Source organism: Thermomyces dupontii, assembly GCF_041956625.1.
Source record: "Thermomyces dupontii strain NRRL 2155 unplaced genomic scaffold VTN31scaffold_4, whole genome shotgun sequence".
Taxonomy (NCBI): Eukaryota; Fungi; Ascomycota; class Eurotiomycetes; order Eurotiales; family Trichocomaceae; genus Thermomyces; species Thermomyces dupontii.
Window position 1 is genome coordinate 349116 of NW_027192310.1, and position 19594 is coordinate 368709.

The following is a 19594-nucleotide window of genomic DNA, read 5'->3' on the forward strand; positions in this document are numbered from 1 at the left end:
GCCTCTTGCTCTCAAGGTCCGAGCCGTCCACGTTAACAGCAATGGAGGAGCCCCAAATTGTACTGCAAATGCCCGTGGCTCTGTGGTTAGAAACATCTAATGAGAGTGTGGGAAGTCACCCATCTAAAATGATTCTAAGCAGTACATTACTAGTTATTCGTCCATTTCTTTTTCATTCCTGCAAGCCCTCTCTAGTATGCCCTCTTCCACATGACTGGAGGCAGAGGGTATAACCGTGACGGTCGACTCAGAGGAACGACCCATTCCAGTACTCCTTTTTTTTTGTCCTTTCAATCCCTATGATAGGTTTTGTCCGTTGTCACTTCTAGAATCTTTCACACTGAATAAGTAGAACGCCCCTCCAGCCCTCTAATACGACCTTGCCAGCATGATGGACACGCGAGCTCCTATTCAGAGAAACAAACGCAAAGAGTTCCTCCACAGACACAGACGGTCTTTCAAGTACTTAGCATAGTACTGAGCCAGTAAAAACCATGGCTTCCCCAGGGGTCTTCGTTCCAGATATGATGCTCTGCTCCTTTCTCAGTTTAAGCTTCATGTGCACTTCAACGAATCAAGACCTGCTTCATTTGTCTGTAGGGAGCTGCTGCTCAACTATTGCTCTCCCTCTGTTGCAACCGAAATCTTCTTGACCGCGCTGATGACTACTCCTACTAATCTTTGCCCGAAACGGCAAGGTCGGTTCGTTTCAGGGCATGCGCGCGACAGCCGCGCGTCACCAGTTCGGGACTAAGCTCATCATTTGTGCCCCACAAAGTGGCACACTGTGGCCACGTGATTTTCTAGCCACTTATTCAGTTAAGGGGAGCGGGTTTTCTCATATATCAGAAACGGACATTACCCTACAACAATGGCTGGTTGGCGTAGTTGGTTATCGCGCCTCGTTAACACCGAGGAGGTCGCCGGATCGAGCCCGGCACCGGTCATTCTTTCTTTTTTTCCGAAACCCACTGTACGGAGTTAAACTTTAGGCCAATCTCCAACCGAATGCGTTGATACGGGTATGATACATGTAAGCTCCAGATCGCACCGGCTTGATAGGAACTGATAGGGTCATAGTTTACCAGCGGAGGACAGGCAGTGGTTACCCTGACCTCTATCTTTCATCTTCCGTTAAACAATCACTTCATTTCGGTGAAGAAATCTTTAATCCTCACCGCTGTCTTGATGTCCAAATCGAACTGTCGGTTGGCGTGGGCACGATGAGACAAGGCTCCGTGCTGGGATTGGCAGATGTCGCCGGCCAGTCGAGCGATAAATAACGCAGGCCTTGGATCGTTCTTGCTCGCCCTCTTCACAGCCTCGATTTACTTTCTCGAACGACATTGAGCGTTCGAGAAGAGATGAAAGCGCCCTTCGATTTCATGAGCGCGTCGGCGCGTGTCAAGCATTGAAACTGCACTTCGTGCTCCGATTCCCAACGGAGATTGTGAGCTTGGGCTGCATTCCTTGTACGCCTCGTCGCTGTGTCAAAACACCGTTTCGGAGATGGCAAGATTGAGAAATGGCGTGCATAGTTGGGAGGATGTTATTGCTCAACGGTATCAAAGTATGTCCAGGAACCTCTTTGCAGCGGTGTTACGGAGGCGTCTCAACACCTTGACCGCCAGTTCCCATTCTTGCTGGATAACACTATCAGAATCTGTACTAACTTCCGGAAAAAAAATAGGCAATAAACCTTCCTCCCTACCCCGATATATGAGAGTTCGGCATGCACTCGCCAAGGAATCTGCGCCCAAAGAGGCCGATGTTAACGGGGCAAATGCCTGGAGTCAGACAGATTGCGCGTTGTTGACCAAGCTGGCACCAGAGATTAGACTTCTAATATGGAAATTTGTGCTGGGAGGTCAGCGGTTACACATAATCCAACGTACTCACAGACGCCTCGGGTATATCGTCTGCCAAGATCCATGCGAAGTATGCCGAGGCGGCCTGCATCAACCTGTCAAGGATAGCGATCAGTGGCTCACGCAGAATTTGCTGTCGTTACCCTTGACCTGCAAGCAGATGTGAGCTCGGCACCCAAGATCAGAAATTCTGAAGTGTTATGTGTCATGATATCTCACACTTTCACTCAGATACAAAGAGTCGATCTACTTGCTGTATTCGTCAAACGTTTTCGAGTTCAGCAATACTTGGACCCTGACATACCTCCACCCAACAATACCCATCGACCAATGGAACGCCATCCGGTCCGTTGACCTCAAGTGGGCGTTCCCGGGCCACTGGCTCCCCAGCAAAGATTCGGTGAAGTCCGTGTACGTCTCGGCCGGTCGTCAGCAGTGGATCGATACCTGCCACGCTCTACGGCGGATGAAAGGTCTGGAAGAATTCACTCTCCACCTCACGGCGAATTGGTTCAGTGAACCCATCGAGAAGATCCCCGTCTTCCTTGAGCCGCTCCGCGGCCTAAGCCTGAACCATCCCCCCAAATCCGGAGCGCGCTGGAAGATCCATCTCCCACCCCAGCCGTATTATTACAACGAGATCAACCGGCTCACCGAGATGATGCAGCGAGAAGGTCTGGACTGCGATGTGCTGCCAGCCGAGTGTCCCTCCCGATTGGCGGCCGTCTGTCTTCCTCAGGTGAACACTGCTAGTCGCAAAGATGGTTGAGTGAAGTTAAACCTGGTTGGAAAGTCGGGCTTTCGACGACATTCTCAAGCCGCCTAGCATTACTCGGAGGTAAACTTGGTCGTTTGGAACTGTACTCAAAACAACAACATCAGATACGTCATGGAAGGGAAGATTTCTAGAAACAGTGGTCCATGGATCGGTTTCTCTATGAAACGTGACGGCTTTTTTTTTTCTCTATGTAAGCGCCCAGACTTTTGTTGTTGTTGAAACTACGGGAAATCGTAACATGTAGGTAGTCACCTACGATTGCGGCAATCAGACAAGTTCGGGGCTGTGAAACGGGGCGTTATAGTTGAAAAGTCAGCCGATACTATATGGCAGTTGTTCTGTTGTTGAGATCACATTGAAGCATTCATTTTGCTTCCCTGGTTTCTACAGCTAAGGCAGGCGCTTCCAATTGAAACAACCCTCAAGGAGCGTACAAGCCCAATATATTCATAATGCTACAGCACCAACATCTTGATATCATGGATAACAGCCTCAAGAAATAGAAAGAAGAATAGCATTCTCTATCTGAAACACAGCATCAGGCTACGGCAACTGCAGATACATAGCTCACCGAGCTGTCTGCTACATCCACCGGATCTGAGCTTCTCTCATACCGCAGGAATCGGAACGGACCAATCTGCTTTTCATGGTCCGTGTCACCGGTCCGGGCTTTCGCGGCTTCCTCCATTGCAGCCATGATAACCCCGATCGGGTGACGGCCACAAACTGTGTTGCCTGTCAATCTTAGAATGTTCAAGAACTGCTCCGTCGCACCGGTAGTGATCGCTTTCATGGTAGCGATATCCACTGCGGAAATGCTGTCGTAAATCTTCGCCTGCAGAGTGGTCTTCCGTCCCATCGACTGTTGGCACCGGTGATCCGACACTGCATCGGTCGCATCTTTCGCGGCATCGACAGTTGTCGGCGGCTGGGGGAGGTCCTGATACGACAATGGAAGAGGTGGGTTCTGCACTGGAGCATGGGGCACGTAATACGTGTAGGCAAAGCGGCGGCCCCAATGGCAGAAGTCGGAACTGATGATAAATACATTAGACGCGTCGTTGAGGTACGGCGCCAACAACGTCCCGACAGTTCGTTCGGTACTGGCGCTGGTGCTACCCACCATGATCGGCACTAGAGGCGGATACTCCGATGTGCGCCGATCGGGAAATTGAAGCTGTAAACGGCGATGGATATAGGGCAGATGGAGTTCCATGCTGTGCTCTCGCTCGTCAATGTCACGACTCATGGATTCAAAGCTCGGAGACGATGCCCGCAGCTTGTTGATCACCTCAGTATCGAGGGGCAAAGGCTCATCCGATAGCGGGGTGCTATACGCCGTCACTCTCGGCAGGGCGATCGTGGCAAGGGGATGGTGGTGGGACGGGCCGAGAAGGAAGATTCGGGCACTGCATCACCACAAAGTCTCAGTCAGCGGGACAAATTCTATTTTTGATCCTCAGAGTCCGAAAAAAACTAACGCTTTGGACAAGTCCAATGCCTTGTATGCCCATGCGGCACATGGTCCAGAGTAGGCGTATCCGGCATGTCTGGTCAGTCAGTTTGGCATCACAAACGTCGACATCGCCAGGTTCTGACCTACGGTCCAATGATTATCCTTGCACCAGGAACCGGCAGAGGGCCGAGGCCTTCAATCTCATTAGGAACAGCTGCCAGCCATCCGTCCAGCTGGGCCGTGAGAACCTCTCGATCATCCTCATACCACGAACCAGCATGAAACGGCCTTCTGACAGTCATTTTCAGTGTCAAGGAGCTAGGGAGGAGGACCGAGTCAGCACACGAGGAAAGAAATATCAGACAATTATCAGAAGAGGGTCAAGGCCGTTCAGTTAGAGTAAGCGGCTGTTTCGGAGGGAGCTCCCCGCTCTCAATTCACATGTCTCGCGGGGTACTCCGTACTAGGCCAAACCTAGATTGCGCATAGGCCATAGATAGTCAGTGTCCAAAAAATTCAAAGTTCAAATTGGCATTTGAACATGATTCGCAGAACTTTTGCATGCAAAGGTACTTTAACTCAATCAGGTCTAGCGGCGACACGGTACGGAAGTACACAGTTGCTCATTCCAATCACGCGTTCCGGGCCATCCACGACTATGATGCTTGGACTTCACAACTCAGAACGCGCGACCATTGCAAGCAAGGTTTCGGAGTGATCGGTTTCAACTGCCTGTTCTTGCCCAAAGGATTCTGTTGCACGAAACGGTGTACTCGTACGAGGACGCCATTCCATCATCATTGCGAAGACACCATGTCTCTCAAACGGAAGGCTTCCTTCCCTTCAGCTGTCTCCATGGGCATGGGAACGTATACCGATCCCCAAGCGCGTATTAACGATGTGCCACGGCATCTGAATAGTCGGACACGGAAAAGATTTCGGGATGATAGGCCGAATGAACAGACCATCTATGGTAAGCCGGTCTAGAGCCCAGGCTGTCCCAAACAATATCTGACAGGGGATATAGAAAATACATTGAGAATGTTGTTTGCGGCACAGAAGCGACCGCAAATGCCTGCGGAGGAGGAACCAGAGTCGCCGACATCATCGCCATCGGAGCTGGAGGAGCCTATGGACCCTCGCCAGCAATCGCTGTACAAGTATTTTCGTCCCGTAAAAGCGCCAACATCAGAGAGAGACGCGAAACATTCAGCGGAATCCACTCTCTGCCAGTCGATGTTATCCAGCTTTGATCCGCCTTCATCGATAGGCTCCGACAGCAGCAGGAGCGACCCCAGTAGCGGCTCTGCAAGTCCAAGCGACTGGGATGTGCCGATGGACGATATGATGGATCTAGACTCTTCGTGATCGGAGGGGACAACCTGCATGGATGTGGGTGGATGTAACGATCACGTTGCGATATGATCGGCTGCTATATATTGATTCTCGATCTTTTGCATGCTTAGCGACAGGCGTTTGGGTGCTGGGTTTGACATTGAATCTTGTGTAAATAACCTATCAGCTTCTGTTGGAAATGGAATGGTTCGGTTTTCCGAAGCGTCTATCAAGAAGCTGATTTCCAATAGCATTCACAAAACCACTTGGGCAGGAGTAAAATCCACACGAATCCGAGAAACGCACAAATGCAGGAGACCGGGGTGTGCGGGGTGGCCTTATCGGCTATCGAGGTTTGGATAAAGCTCTTGAACATTATCAGAACGGTACACCTAGGTCGGTACCGAGGTAGGTAAATCTTCTCGATCTCATTCCTCGCCACTTCCTGCGCCCGTAGTCGCCATGGACACCTCTCGGGAGGAAGTGCGTTATCTCCAGTCGCTGCTCGGGCGCACCCTACGGATCCATACGACAGACATGCGCATGTTTGTCGGCATCTTCAAATGCACCGACATGGTTCGCTTCCCGCCCAGCTCTCTCGTAAGTTTTCCGAGTCGCTGACCACCTCGCGACCTCGCATCTGCAGGATCGCAATGTTATCCTTGCCAACACCCAAGAGTACCGCTATCCGAGCGAATCAGCGGTCCGCGCCGCGATGCAGTCGTCGACGAATCAGAGCCGGGACATCAAGCTGGATATGACGAGTCGCCTGGTCGGGCTCGTCGTTGTGCCGGGCGAACATATCACGAAGATCGAGCTGGAAGAGAATCCTTACGAGGTGCGCTCGAGCCCGGCGGGAGCTGGGGGTCTCATCATCTGAGGGCTAGGTATGACCGACATGGAGGGATTTTGCAAGCTTCTTGATTCGATTCTACTATGTTCTTGTTTCTCCCTTCTCTCGATTCCCGTTTTCGACATGACGACACACGATCAACGACCAGCTTCTTCTTCCCCGAAGCCAAGCCAGAATCCACGTGGGGTCGAGCGAGCTCTCCAAGCGAGACGGACTCGTGGCAAAAGCACCGACCACTTTTAGATTTTCATGATGTACATGTACTTCTCTGACGGGGTTGTCTCTGCCAATGATCGATGCCATTTTCTTCCTGGAGCCAGAGCTACGTGATGTATTCCCTCTGCTGGCGTGATCGTCCTCATGCGGCGGTCTGGAACACGCAGCATTCGCATATCACATGGACGGAGTTTGCGCAGTGGAGCAGAAGGAGAAGCGTAGAGTACAACTCCGCATTCTGTACTGTACTTGGTTCAACAACACAGAGTCAATGAGAGCATGAGTTGAGTACGTCAAGCAGTCTGATCGGAACATAAGAAACGATCAGCACGAGTTGTTTCGGGATCCGTCGTGGTTAGGTAGGCCTACTAGTTAGTAAATTCACACTCCTCAGCCTGGAGGTGTGGCCTCTGATAGGCCGCCCGTAGAGACCGACCACCTCGCGGCAACGATCTACTCGTGCCGTGCTCCTCCTTATATATAAAGCTGATTGAGTGCCCTCTGTGCGGGTTTCGGCCTCGGCGATGACGTTTGCATCGGGCTCGGGCTTAGATAAGCGAGACGGCGGAGATTCGGACTTCGCGGAGACGCAAAGCCACAAAACCACAGCGGAAGGTCACGGGATCCCCTTAGTGATTCGCCTCTCCCCACAGCTTCCAAGCCACCCGGAACGGTGATCGCGTCGGTGATAAGCTGGTACATACTCACCTAACCTGCTACAGGACTTTTTAAATGGATTAAAACCGAAATTTCTCCAACGGCTGGTTATTCTTCACCCCATCGATCTGCCTGCGCCGTTCAACTCTGAACTTTTGCGCTATTCTCCCCCCTTATCGATTATCGACGAGCATTTTCGGTCGGACAATTCGCGGTGCTAAGAAGTGCTTGTTTTGAGGTTTGTGCTACTCCGCTGTCCTTCCATGACGCATTCTTCACCCCGGCTGGTCCCCACCGCCAAACATCCTGCATGTGCCATTCGCTTGGCCTGTCCCGTTTCCCACTCGGTTCGCTTGCTGTCCATAAGCTCGGCCATGCCAGGCGATCGGGGTTTATGTCATGGCTGCTCGGTCAGACGAAAGTCGCCGGGGTTGTCCTTGAACGCCTGGCAAGGTGGCGCCCCAACACGGTCGGCCATGGGGAAGCATTGCGATGAGAGGGGACCATTGCTTCGGCACGGGGGGGTAAAAGCTTTGTTCACTCTCCTTAAGCTTCGTCTGGATGCATGTTCCTTGAACTAACACTGATGCTTCGGGTATTCCAGGTTGTCTTCGGCTCATTCCTTGACCTTTCCGCTTTTCGCCCACACCTAGAACGATTGTGCTCGTTTCGGCGATTTGAAGAGATCGTCATCGCATGTTGAAACCTCTGGAGTTGTCGTTTGGGAAAATTTTCGCCACCCATCTCTTCTCTGCTTGATATTCGCCACCCGAGATTCCCTCTGGATTGAGGCCTCTACAGTCACCTTGTTCGCCCTGAAAACCACATTGTGTCGACTGGAACATCCGTGATGGGTCAGTCCCAGTCCAAAGGCGGGGGTTCCGGCGACACTCTACAGTCTTACCCGTCATTCTCTCGCTCCGACACCAAAGAGTCAATCAAGTCACTGAGGGGTTCCATCCGGTCCAAAATCCCCGGTGGGCGGGGAAGCGACAAGAATAACGATAGCCCTCGTGGGTCCACTTCTGCGATCAACGACGACAAGTCCGATGCAGCTTCTGTCAAATCTGCAACCAGCAATCGATCGGCCCCCGATGACGCAAATTCTCGGGGCGGGACGCCGGAGCCGCCACCATCACCCTCGCAGTCCACGTCTCTCAATCGCGGTCACAAGAATGTGGACGAGGCCAAGCAGGCCGGCGAAGTAGACCTCGTCTCTGAGGCGCCGCCCTCGGGGCCTCCAACCGCCACCTCGCAGGGGCCGGGAGAATCGATTCTACTTCGCAATGACACGCAGATGAACCCTGTTCTGCTCGACTTCATCACATCCGGCTCAAGCGACGCAAATGGGTCGCCCGGAATGAGCATCGGTGCTCTCAAGTCGATTGACTTGGATGATATGATCTCCCGCCTGCTTGACGCGGGATACTCGACCAAAGTCACCAAGTCTGTCTGCTTGAAGAATGCAGAGATTGTTGCCATTTGCAATGCGGCCCGTGAGCTGTTCCTGTCTCAGCCTGCGTTGTTGGAACTGTCCGCCCCGGTCAAGATTGTGGGAGATGTCCACGGTCAATACACAGACTTGATCAGGCTGTTCGAAATGTGCGGCTTTCCGCCCGCTGCCAACTACCTGTTTTTGGGTGACTACGTCGACCGTGGGAAGCAGAGTTTGGAAACGATCCTGCTCCTGCTGTGCTATAAGCTGAAGTATCCAGAGAATTTCTTCTTGCTGCGTGGTAATCATGAATGTGCCAATGTCACGCGAGTCTATGGATTTTATGATGAGTGCAAGCGACGGTGCAACATCAAGATTTGGAAAACCTTTGTTGATACATTCAATTGTCTCCCCATCGCGTCGATCGTGGCGGGGAAGATCTTCTGCGTGCACGGTGGACTCTCGCCCAACTTGTCTCACATGGATGACATTCGAGGCATTGCTCGGCCAACGGATGTCCCGGATTATGGGCTGCTGAATGACTTGTTGTGGAGCGACCCGGCGGATATGGAGGAGAATTGGGAACCGAACGAACGCGGCGTCAGCTATTGTTTTGGCAAAAAGGTCATCATGGACTTTTTGCAGAAACATGATTTTGACTTGGTGTGTCGAGCACACATGGTGGTGGAAGACGGGTATGAGTTTTTCCAGGACCGGATCCTGGTTACGGTATTTTCGGCGCCGAATGTGAGTCAACGGATCTCGAGGTTTGACGGAATGGCGGCAGTGCTGACTCGAGCTTTCTAGTATTGCGGGGAATTCGATAATTGGGGAGCGATCATGTCTGTTTCGGCGGAACTGCTGTGCAGTTTCGAGTTACTGAAGCCATTGGATTCGGCTGCTTTGAAGAACCACATCAAGAAGGGTCGCAATAAGCGAAACAACATTCTGAACAGTCCTGTAAGTACAGCCCCGAGATGGTTGCGTCACATAGTACTAATGAGTACAGCCCGCTGTTGTATCTGCGCAAAGCTATTGAGCGAGTGAATGCGAGAATGGATGGGGAGACTCTCCAACGGCGAATTATCTTGGTCCTGCAATGGGACCGACAGGGTCTGCCTTGGATGCAAGGGAGTTCGAGCTGGTATGCCAACTTCCGCATCCGCGATCATCACCAACGTCGGGGCATATCGACGACCTTGAGCAAAATGAATCACTGAGCCGTCTCACCGAGACTCCAGAACAGCTGGACGCAAGTCGGACACCCAGCCCGGGCAGTTTTGCTCGATAGTCAACACATCACCGGGAGGTATCCTCCCCAATTTTTAGTCCTATGCCGCCATCGGCTGCAGTTGGCTGAAACGCCTCTTTTTCTTGGCATATTGTCCTCGATGAAAAATCGAAGACAGCAACGTGACGTGATATGCTATGCCTTCCCTGATGGATTAGAGGTTTTTTCTGGCGGTATGATGGGCTTGTTCGTGCATGGACTGATGGGCATTTCCTATCTATCAGACCTTTCGATGAGGGTCCTGTACGAGAGCATTCATGAATTGGGTAAAACCATTCTTAGTATGGTATGTATGGCTATGTACTAGTTAGAGAATCACGAACTGCAGTATGATCAATCAATCACATTGTTTTCTGGCATGTCCGTGTACCTATCTAGGTACGTTTGTTGAGCCATTGCCATGCCGAGGCAGACGATAGGGTAAATTCACTCTCATAGTTTATTTCACAAGATGATCGAACTGGTTGTACCAAGGGAGCAACTTAAGTCTTGAAAAGTCAAAATGTTAGGCCGCGGCCAAGTAGGCTCGATCTCCTAAGGTTTAAGGGCTGTCAAACTTAGCCCAAACCCTAAACTGAGAAATGAAGAATTGCAAAAACATCCTTCATCATCAAGAAGATGCTTTGGAATGTTGATTCAACCGTTGACTTTGCTTGAATATACCTAACTTCACGTGCTAAGGACCATTAAAAATTTAAACCTAGCAACAAAACTGAAGAAAAGGGACATTGATCGTTTGCAAGATCCTGAACCGGGATCTAGGCGACAAATGAGTCAATGACCATAGAGAGGTAGGATCATGAACAAGGTCATAAAAAATCAGGGGAAGTGCACTAAAAAAACTCTAGTACATCCATTGCAAAGGGTATCTTGGCAAAGAAACCGCGACAAAGCAAGCCTCCGCTGTCCAGATTGGCCTCGTTGTTTGGAGGATCAACATTTTCCCTTCCGTGTTTCAAGGGGGATTAAGAAAGTACTATGATGTAGGTTAGTAGTAATGGATTGTAAATCAATCTATGCGGTTTCCCGATCCGTCTTGACCCGACGCTGCTGACGGCCCTTCTCCGACCAAGGGAAGTGCGCCACGGGGATGATGAAAAAGCTGTTGCTGCTGTCGGCAATACCGGCCAGGGCGTTGTACCAGGCCAGGAAGGCGGCGAGCAGAGCAAAGAGGCCGCCGGCCTTGATGATGCTGGTTTTGGGCTTGCCGTTGTCCTGGATCACGTGTCCGATGGCCAGCAGCAAGAACGCAATGTCCAGGGTGAGGAAGAGCAGGAAGAACGCCACCGTGGAGCGGAGCGTGCAGAGCAGGAGGATGGTGGTGAAAATGAACCAGCCCTACAAGAGTCTTGTCAGTTTCGCTGACACTGACGTGTGTTGCCAAGGAAAAAAAAAAAAAACATACAAACAAGAACAAGCCCAGGGCATCGTTGAACATCTTGGAAGATTCATACGATTCTGCAATTTGGAAGCCGCCAGGAGTGAGCACGATGGCAAATGCAATCCAGAATCCACCATAAGACGACAGGGCCGTGGCACCAAAAGTGTTACCAACGGCCATTTCCCTAATCACCCAGTTAGCCTGGCTCCAAGAAAAATTTCCACCATATCTCAGCAGCAATAATAGAAGAGGTAATAATACATACCACATGCCCGCCAGCAATTGCACCAGACCACCATAACCGAACGCCAGACCAATGACAATATTGGGGACCGTAATGTCCCGAGCCTCCATGTTGATGCATCCCAGCACGAACGTGGTCAGCGCGAAAGCGCTCAGACCCAGCGGAGCCGGGTTGGCGAACTTGCGCTTCTCCACGGGCGGGTAGAGACCCGGCTGGAATTCACCACCGAAGGCCGGCAGGGGCCGCTCGGCGGTGTTGACCTGGGCCAGAGGACCGTACCCAAAGCGAGCCGCCGCCCGCGCCACCTCTTCCTCCTCCCGCGTCATTTGGGGCTGGAAGCGAGAACCGTTGGCGTTCTCGGTGGCCTCTGGCTTGAGGTTGTTCGAATTGGTGTCGGTCGCCGACATTGTGTGAATGGCGTGCGGGTGAACTTTGGCTGAAGCGTCGATTAGCTACTGTCAACGATATGGGAATGATCAAAAGGAGTAGGACGAGATTGGGTAGACAAGAATACTAGGACTGTTGACGGAAAAAAAAAAAGGAGAAAAAGCACGCCAGTGGCAAAACAAGCCTCGACCAGAAGAGAATCCTGTTCGAGTTCGATCTGGCCCCGGCTCTTTTTCTGTACACAGGGATCAGGGGAAAGGAGAAGAAAACCGGGAGATCTTACCAACTGTCACAGACTGTCCGAGAACTGAAGAAATGGGCAGAACGACGGCAATTGAGGCAGATCCTACAGCAGAAACACCAACGGGGTTCGGTGAGATGCTATTATACTCGCTACAGGTCCTCAGCTACCCCGGACGACCGGGGATGTGGTCCCATCATCTGTGACAATGCCACCAATCATTCACACACGGAGTCACGGCAGTGTATCGCGGGAACACGGCATGGATCCATCCAGTGGTGGATGTACTTGCATTACCACATCATCGACAATTTCTCCGCCGTCCATAGCTCCGTTTAGCTCCAGTACCTATAGGCGAGAACTTGTACGAATAGAAGATAACCGGGGCTTTACGGAGTACGCCAAACCGAATTTTACAGGAGGCTTCTCCAGTCATGACCGGGGGTATTCAATGTCTTCAGATCGGTCCAGGACCTGGGAGGCTCCGCTGGGTCGTCTGGACCATGCGCGGTGGATGACTGATGGCCACGATTGGTCAAGGACAAACGGAAGACCAACCCCCATTTCCATCGTTTCGAACAGGCTGGCTGGGTTTGTCCCCAGCATGTTTTTTCTTTCCACGAACAGCAAAGCGCTTTGGGGTTTTTCTGTTGTTAGGTGGTGTGCACGACCGGGGAGGACGAGGCTGGGGACCCTGATTTGTTGAGATTGGGCTCGGCCGTTCGGGGTTGGTCTGGGGTACTTCAGGATGTATACAGTATGTATCTAAGATTCAAGAAACACACAGAGCGGGCACCCGAGTGGGCATGTTGCCCTTGTTCGGCCTGCGTTTACGGAGGTCTACAGAACCGAGCCGAAAAAAAAAAGGAAGGGTCCAATTCTGAACATACAGACTCAAAAACTAGACCACAAAAGGCTCTAGCAACATGCCCATCTGGCAACCCTTACAGAGAACTCGATCTCACCATTTCTCTCTTGTCCTAATCAAGACAAGACACTCATTCAGCGGTCGGAGAAAATGAGGTCCGGTTCGAACGGGGGAGAGAGAGCCCAGGTCGAACGCGAACACAAACCTCCGCCCTCAAGGGTGGGCAGTTCATACCAACAGGGTTTGTGATAGGCCGATGACGTCGCCAACACGGAGGACCCTGTACCCTGGCATAGTACATGACATAAGTGATTAATAGATACTCTGTACGACTAAGCCGACATAAGCAACGAAGCCGCAGGGCTGTGGGGACCGGGGAAATCTTGTTGATTCGGACCATGGTCAACTAAGTTAGTTATTAACTTAGTAACTTACTTACACCTGTTTTGACTAGCTTTTCTCCATATGCTTACTGGAATGGGTAATAAGTAACTCCTAAAGCCATAAAGCCAGTTGGTGCCTTCGCCATTTGCCCATTGCCACTGGCTGGGCAGACGAATCATGGCCTTGTCCCAAGAGTTTCAAGAGTCCCCAGCAGGACAGAAAGCCATGGTCTTGTGGCCGGGGATACGGATGTCGCAGCAGAGAGGAGCACCGTGTTCAGGTGTCGATTCCGTACTCTGCTCTCCGTCGGTCGATTCTCAAAATCCTTCTGTCAGAGAGATACTCTTCACAGCAAGCCCGGCTAAACTTGCAGGCACGTCCCGGATAAATTGGACAGACTGTCAAATATTGATTTGTAAGGAGTTACGGAGTAAGTACTCCGTACGTGCATCAACAACTCACCTTTTGGGACAGCTCCAGGAGCTCTCCTGCTGGACATGTTCTAAATTACATACTTATTCTTTCTACAGAGTACTACTTCAATGCCCCTGATTCAGCTTGATAACCGCAAACTCGTCTCCTCAATCTTCAAGTTGATTGTAGTGTCTCCGCGTAGATTGCTGGCGCCCGATCCTGGTGTTTCAAGTTGGCCAGGATAATTCTAAGCGCGGTAGTTCGGCCAAGGGAATTTTGAAGCTCCATCGAGTCCATTCTGAAGGAGGGCGCAATCCTTACTCAGCCGCGCAGCTCCCTTCGACTGTTTCTCCCAGCTTCCTTGCAGGAAGAGGAGAATACTGTACTCGGACCGACTCCAACCAAAAAAAAAAAAAAAATAAATTCTGCATCAAACATGACTCGGACACCCGGGGTCCGGTGCCCACTGCTCGGATGTACGGAATCACGTGCATTAGAAACCGCCACAAACGGTCAGAACCAGAAAAAGTCTTGTCCAAGTCTTGTCACCCTGACCCAGCAGATCATGTTGGAAAGTGCCGAGGCCTTACTCTGAGTCACGTGGCTTGCTAATTCTCCGAGTGACAGCTGCAACCTGCTCAGTCTGCAGGGACAGGGACATTTGGACGAATAACTTAGATCGCAGAGCTATGAATGCGGATCTGAACACTGTGAGATGCAGTTTTCCAGTCAATTTGTCTGTTGGGTTGAACAGTCGCACGATGACCTGCGCGTCGTGGTTCCCAAAGACTAGGCCAGTTGTCGGTTGGTCAGCAGACCGCCGAAAAAAAAAAAAAAGTCAACCAAGGTTTAAGGTTAGCTATTGAGTTTGCATGGAATTTCTGGAAAGCGAGCAAAGTTTAAATCCCTCCGTCTCAGTCAAACTCTAAAAGTTCGGACGAGACAAAAGTTGCTGCTTCGAGTGCTTTTCCCAACAAGCTCCGCTCAACCGAAATAATATCCGTATGTACTCCGTACATACATACTGTAGCTCCGTCTCCACAAAACACGGATCATCAGGGTCTGCTGCAACATACCGAAAGCCTTTTTGGAGCCAAGAATTCGCTTAAGCTCTTAGCGCTTGAGGCTCACTGGTCAGCATGAGGGACCATGTGGTCGCCAAGGAATGAATGAACAATGGGCTGATAGGTCACTACTGTAATCGAGGTCGAAGCTGGCGAAACTGCTCGAATATCAACGTCCATCCTAACAGGATACATAGTGTATGTATGTACCTACTCCGGACACAAAAATGATCGTCGTTGAACGATTGATTTCGACACCCCCGCATCAGATGCCCGAAAGATGAGCCTGCCAGGCTGCGACGCGTTCTTCACGCTAAAGAGGTCTTTTGTCAAGGAATCCGGGGTTGTTGGCCCAATGGGTTCTGTTTGCGATGGCCACGTCGCTTCCACCTTCCAGGGAAGAAGTCAAGAAGATGGAGAACTGGAGATTGCGATGGATCCAAGTTTCAACGAGACAACACGCACAAGAGTCTGTGCGTCCCCAATTATGTAGGTATGTACCATGTACTAAAGTTAGTCAACGGTCACCAAGACTTGGAACGTTTCGTGGTTTCTCCTGAACCCAGAGAAGAGTTGACTTTGCCCCTTTGGCGACCTTGAGCCAAGCGAGGGACTGTTCGGTAATGCGTCATGATGGCTGGTCCCCCCAACAGAGCGGCCAATTCATAGTAATAGACGAGTTCATAAGGTACCTTTGGTAGGTAGGTACTGAGCAGCTCATAGTGGTAGAGTAGTCCTGCATGGCCAGCTTCAAGTGTGCCGCTGTTGAACAACCCGTCTCTGCTGCTAAATTCCTTGTTTACCCTGCCTGCTCGGGTAGGCTACCTGGAGGAAGTTTGGGTCCGCCATCTGGATACTAACACTGCACCATGTGGTCCGATGGCCGGGCAGAATGTCAGCCATGATACATACCAATGGACTTGTGCTATGGCTAAAATAACTGTGATCGACTCGGAAGTCCTCATTCTGAACGAGGCGTTCATGCATATCCATTGGGTTCATTCAACTCGTCTCGGATCCATGTCTATACAAGACACACCTGTTATGTACATTGCAGATTGCAAATCGTTCAGCAGATACTATCGCTCTAGCTCCTTCAGAGTCTTCTCCAGCTGCTTGTTGAAGGCCTTGACCTGATTTAACAGTCCGCCTTGAGCGCCGGGGCTTGCCGAGCTGACCGTCTCGGACACGCTGCGCACGAGGAACTCGAGGCCCGCCATTGGGTTGCCCTGGTCGTCGCCTTCTTCATCGGTGTTGCGCACCTGATTGCGGTCGAGAGCCAGCTCGAGATTGTGCAAGGCGTTGTTGATTGCGTTGCGCGACTGATCACGAGTCAGTATCGAAACCCGGTGTGCTGGGTAAGAAGATAACTGTTACCATTTTCGCGCTTTCCTCCTCCTGATGCTTGCGCCGTACTGCATCCATTCGCACTCCAATCTCCTGTCGCTGCTTCCGAATCTCCAGCAGCCGATTGCGCAGCTCGCCCACTTCCCTTTTTGCCTTCTTAAGCTTCACGCCCAGCGCGAAGTTGCTGTCCAGCAGCTCGCTAAGTTCCAGTAGGCGATTGCTCAGTTCAACCCCGTAGGCTTCGACCGCTTTGCGCTTGCGAATCCATTCCGCCCGTCGCTGCTGGTTGGCTTCGTTGGCGATGCCGTTGTTCAGGGCAGTTACAGTTTTCTCCAGAGTTTCTCGGCAGATTTGATTGAGGACATCCGCCGGATTCACCCCGTTGCGACTTGGGAACTTGGCATTCCTCCTTTCCGCTGCCAATTCGTCGGACGACTCATCATCCGAATCTGATGGCACATCGGAATCGTCCGGCGCGAGCGCCCTCGTATTCGTAAGACGATGTACAGTGACAGCAACAGTATGCCCGCGCTGCCGGGGCTCTTCACTATCGCGCACTTCGCTCCCATCGTCGACATGGGCCTCACGCTGACGATTCGCTCGGACCTTGCCTCTGTTTTTCGCTCCGGGTGGTCTCCCCCGTCGTTTGGGAACCTCGGTGGCTGTGGCTGTCCCGCGCTCAACCTGGGATGTCTCCTCGTCTTGCTCAGGTTCTGGCGTCTGATCCTCCTCTGCAGAATCATCCTCCTGCTCCGACTCTCTTGTAGGCGGTGTCTGAAGGCGATCCGCTCGCGAATCTTCCGTTCTTCGAGATGCCTTTTGCCTCTGTTTTCTCCTGTTTTTCCTGGACATAACTGGATTGGGTTCTTCGGCCTCTCTGCTGATGCTTTCGTTCCTATCCGAACGACGTATACCAGGATCGGGTTCTCGACTTGGGACGGTGTCCGTTTGCTGGTCTTGCCCAGTGTCTCTGTAAACGATGTCACTTGATTGTATTTGAGTCTTCTGGTGTATCTGATTTCCAGTTTGCGCCTGGCCGTTTCCAAAATCAGGCCCTTGCGTAGGCGACTCATTCGATGAATGCCGCGTCGGTGAGCTTGTCGGTTCCGGCTCATGCTCTCCGGTAAGTTGCCTATTTCGTGGCGATGTTGGCGGCGGTTGTTGGCGCAGCTTCGGTGTCGTCTCAGTTTCCCTGGCAGCACTGCCTACAGCCGTTTCATTTGTCGCTTTCCCATCGCCGCCAGCCACTGGGGCGCCTGAAAGACCAGAAACTATTCGAGGAGGAGTAACTCCGTGGCCCAATTGCTCCGCTGCAGCATGTCTTCCATCTACGCCGGGAACCCCATCCCTTTGCATGGAAACTTCCGGTTGTGAGGGTGGACTGCGAGTCGCGAGCAGTGCACTCGGTAGATTCTCAGGCTCATCGTGCATTACTGGAGGGCTACTCTCGATTGCCTTAGTAGTACCTAGTCATATATCAGCCAGGCGCAGTTACTTCGTAAAGAAGTGTGTTCACGAACTGATTCTTCTCCGCTTCCGCCTCGGGAGTTCTTCGCGATCATCAACTGGAATATCAAAGGTAGACGGCCGCTCAGGGAAGCGATTCCGTGACCGTGGGCTTCTTGACGTGGCTCTTTGGTCTGTTTGCGACACGTCTGGCGTGTCTACTGACTCTTGTGTTTGCTGAACTGCACCCGGCGTTGGTTCAGGTTGCGACTCGGAACGGGGTAACTCGTGCTGGGCAGGCTCAATCGGCAAACCAAAGGAGAATCCGAAATCGACGTTTTTGACCTTGTGCGTGCTTGAACAAGTGGTCAGCGACGAAGGCCCTACCTGCGCGGGGAACCGTCTTGTCTTACCCAGCGCCACGCTGGCGCATTTGCAGGCGCTCCTCCCGAGCTACATAGTGAATTAGCTTGCGACCAAAATTTGTGGTTTCGCTGGCAGATATACTCACTGGAAGCCATGGTGTATTGGAGACGCTCCAAGGAGGAGCTCGACGCGCACGACGCGAAATGCTGACGGCAACCCAACCGGGCCGAGTCTATCGCGGAGTGCATGACTATTCCTAAAAGGGTTTAGTGTACGGAGTACGAATATGGAACTTGGTGTGCTCCGCTTGTGATGAGCTCGAGTCGCGAGAATACCTAACATTGTGATTTTTATCTTGTTTACGGGATCGTTTTGACTGGATTCATTGCTCAACAGCATTCCATACAATGGGCTGGTTCTGGGGCAACTCGGGTCAGAAAGACCCTACAAAGCAACTAGACCCTGAGCTGCGAGAATACCTGGAGAAAGAATCTCCCACTCGATATACCCCGACAGATGCCGTTGGATCCTCACAATCATCGACGACCGGTTCAGAGTCCCAGGCGCGGAAGTCGGTGCCTGCAGAGTCGCTTTTCCCTGACGGTCGATATGCGCATCTTTGGAAGCACTATAAACCGCTCACCGAAACGGAAGACTTTTCGCAACAGCAGTCGGAGATGGTGATTCAGAAAGTCAAGCAGCGGAAGGATGCAGTCCATCAGGCCGCCCTAGAAAACTGCGCGTTGGAGCATGAAGCCTTGACCAAGTGCTTCTCCAAGGGCGATTGGTGGTCGGTGGCCAAGTCTCGAGCAACGACATGTGCCGAGGAGAACCGGAAATTCTCCCGTTGCTACACGACGCAGGCGGTAAGATATTCTGGACAGTCCTTGCCGCGTGGATGCATGCTGATGTTTACAGAAATTCCTCCAAGCACTTGGATACGCTGCAGCGTTCGAATGGGATGAGGAGCGAGAAGAGCGGATCCAAATGCACGCCGACAAGCTTTACCACCAGATGCTGGATTACGAGGAACGAGTCGAACAGGCCAAGAAGGACAGTGTCGAGCCACCGCCTTTGACCTCTCTCTTCAATCCGGATGCCAAACCGATCCCAGCGACGGACAAAACGGGCATTCCGGGCGGAGAGCAACTTCCAGAAGGGTACACTCCATCCAAACCTCTCGAGGAGATGACACCCCACGAACGGGAGTTGGAGATTCGTTCCATCAAGGCGGATATGGAACAGCAGAAGGTATATGCCGACATCGCAGCTCCGTATATCAAAGCGCACGAAGAGGCGCGGACAAAGACTCGGCAGCGGCTCACGAGTTGGTTTGGGGAGACAGTTGGGAAGTGGTTATCATAGCTCTGGGTGTGATGCTCTTTACGAGTAAATACATTAGTTCCCTTTACATGATTGACTCGGGATTATGAACAGCGGATTGGCGAAGAGGCGTTTGGATTGTGTAAGTTATCAATGGCATTTATACCTCGATTTATCATGATGATTCCATGAATCAAGGTTGCAGTTGCTCAATGGCAGCTCACCGAGATTTTCATGGCT

The 19594-nt window shown here is 51.8% G+C and overlaps 8 protein-coding genes and 1 non-coding gene across 9 annotated transcripts; 6 read left to right on the forward strand and 3 right to left on the reverse strand.

The window, feature by feature from the left end:
• The first annotated feature begins 873 nt into the window (after positions 1 to 873).
• Positions 874 to 947, forward strand: VTN31DRAFT_t51. Its single transcript has one exon. It is a non-coding gene; the product is annotated as a tRNA-Val (tRNA).
• A 562-nt stretch (positions 948 to 1509) lies between these two features.
• On the forward strand, positions 1510 to 2637 carry VTN31DRAFT_4620 (uncharacterized protein; the record flags this gene model as incomplete). Its single annotated transcript, XM_069405029.1, has 3 exons — positions 1510 to 1570; positions 1691 to 2030; positions 2100 to 2637. 3 exons carry the CDS (start codon positions 1510 to 1512, stop codon positions 2635 to 2637), a joined length of 939 nt encoding a protein of 312 aa, XP_069260133.1.
• Positions 2638 to 3184: 547 nt separating this feature from the next.
• VTN31DRAFT_4621 (uncharacterized protein) lies at positions 3185 to 4404 on the reverse strand (the record flags this gene model as incomplete). Its single annotated transcript, XM_069405030.1, has 3 exons — positions 3185 to 4055; positions 4128 to 4196; positions 4250 to 4404. 3 exons carry the CDS (start codon positions 4402 to 4404, stop codon positions 3185 to 3187), a joined length of 1095 nt encoding a protein of 364 aa, XP_069260134.1.
• A 511-nt stretch (positions 4405 to 4915) lies between these two features.
• On the forward strand, positions 4916 to 5470 carry VTN31DRAFT_4622 (uncharacterized protein; the record flags this gene model as incomplete). Its single annotated transcript, XM_069405031.1, has 2 exons — positions 4916 to 5075; positions 5130 to 5470. The coding sequence occupies 2 exons, from the start codon at positions 4916 to 4918 to the stop codon at positions 5468 to 5470; spliced, it is 501 nt and encodes a 166-aa protein (XP_069260135.1).
• Positions 5471 to 5899: 429 nt separating this feature from the next.
• On the forward strand, positions 5900 to 6317 carry VTN31DRAFT_4623 (uncharacterized protein; the record flags this gene model as incomplete). Its single annotated transcript, XM_069405032.1, has 2 exons — positions 5900 to 6013; positions 6084 to 6317. The coding sequence occupies 2 exons, from the start codon at positions 5900 to 5902 to the stop codon at positions 6315 to 6317; spliced, it is 348 nt and encodes a 115-aa protein (XP_069260136.1).
• A 1696-nt stretch (positions 6318 to 8013) lies between these two features.
• Positions 8014 to 9637, forward strand: VTN31DRAFT_4624 (uncharacterized protein; the record flags this gene model as incomplete). The annotated part of the gene is made up of 3 exons (XM_069405033.1): positions 8014 to 9345; positions 9406 to 9558; positions 9608 to 9637. 3 exons carry the CDS (start codon positions 8014 to 8016, stop codon positions 9635 to 9637), a joined length of 1515 nt encoding a protein of 504 aa, XP_069260137.1.
• A 1266-nt stretch (positions 9638 to 10903) lies between these two features.
• VTN31DRAFT_4625 (uncharacterized protein) lies at positions 10904 to 11921 on the reverse strand (the record flags this gene model as incomplete). The annotated part of the gene is made up of 3 exons (XM_069405034.1): positions 10904 to 11227; positions 11295 to 11454; positions 11536 to 11921. 3 exons carry the CDS (start codon positions 11919 to 11921, stop codon positions 10904 to 10906), a joined length of 870 nt encoding a protein of 289 aa, XP_069260138.1.
• Positions 11922 to 15951: 4030 nt separating this feature from the next.
• On the reverse strand, positions 15952 to 18186 carry VTN31DRAFT_4626 (uncharacterized protein; the record flags this gene model as incomplete). The annotated part of the gene is made up of 5 exons (XM_069405035.1): positions 15952 to 16194; positions 16250 to 17685; positions 17740 to 18020; positions 18079 to 18118; positions 18177 to 18186. The coding sequence occupies 5 exons, from the start codon at positions 18184 to 18186 to the stop codon at positions 15952 to 15954; spliced, it is 2010 nt and encodes a 669-aa protein (XP_069260139.1).
• A 252-nt stretch (positions 18187 to 18438) lies between these two features.
• VTN31DRAFT_4627 (uncharacterized protein) lies at positions 18439 to 19396 on the forward strand (the record flags this gene model as incomplete). Its single annotated transcript, XM_069405036.1, has 2 exons — positions 18439 to 18897; positions 18950 to 19396. The coding sequence occupies 2 exons, from the start codon at positions 18439 to 18441 to the stop codon at positions 19394 to 19396; spliced, it is 906 nt and encodes a 301-aa protein (XP_069260140.1).
• Positions 19397 to 19594: the final 198 nt, after the last annotated feature.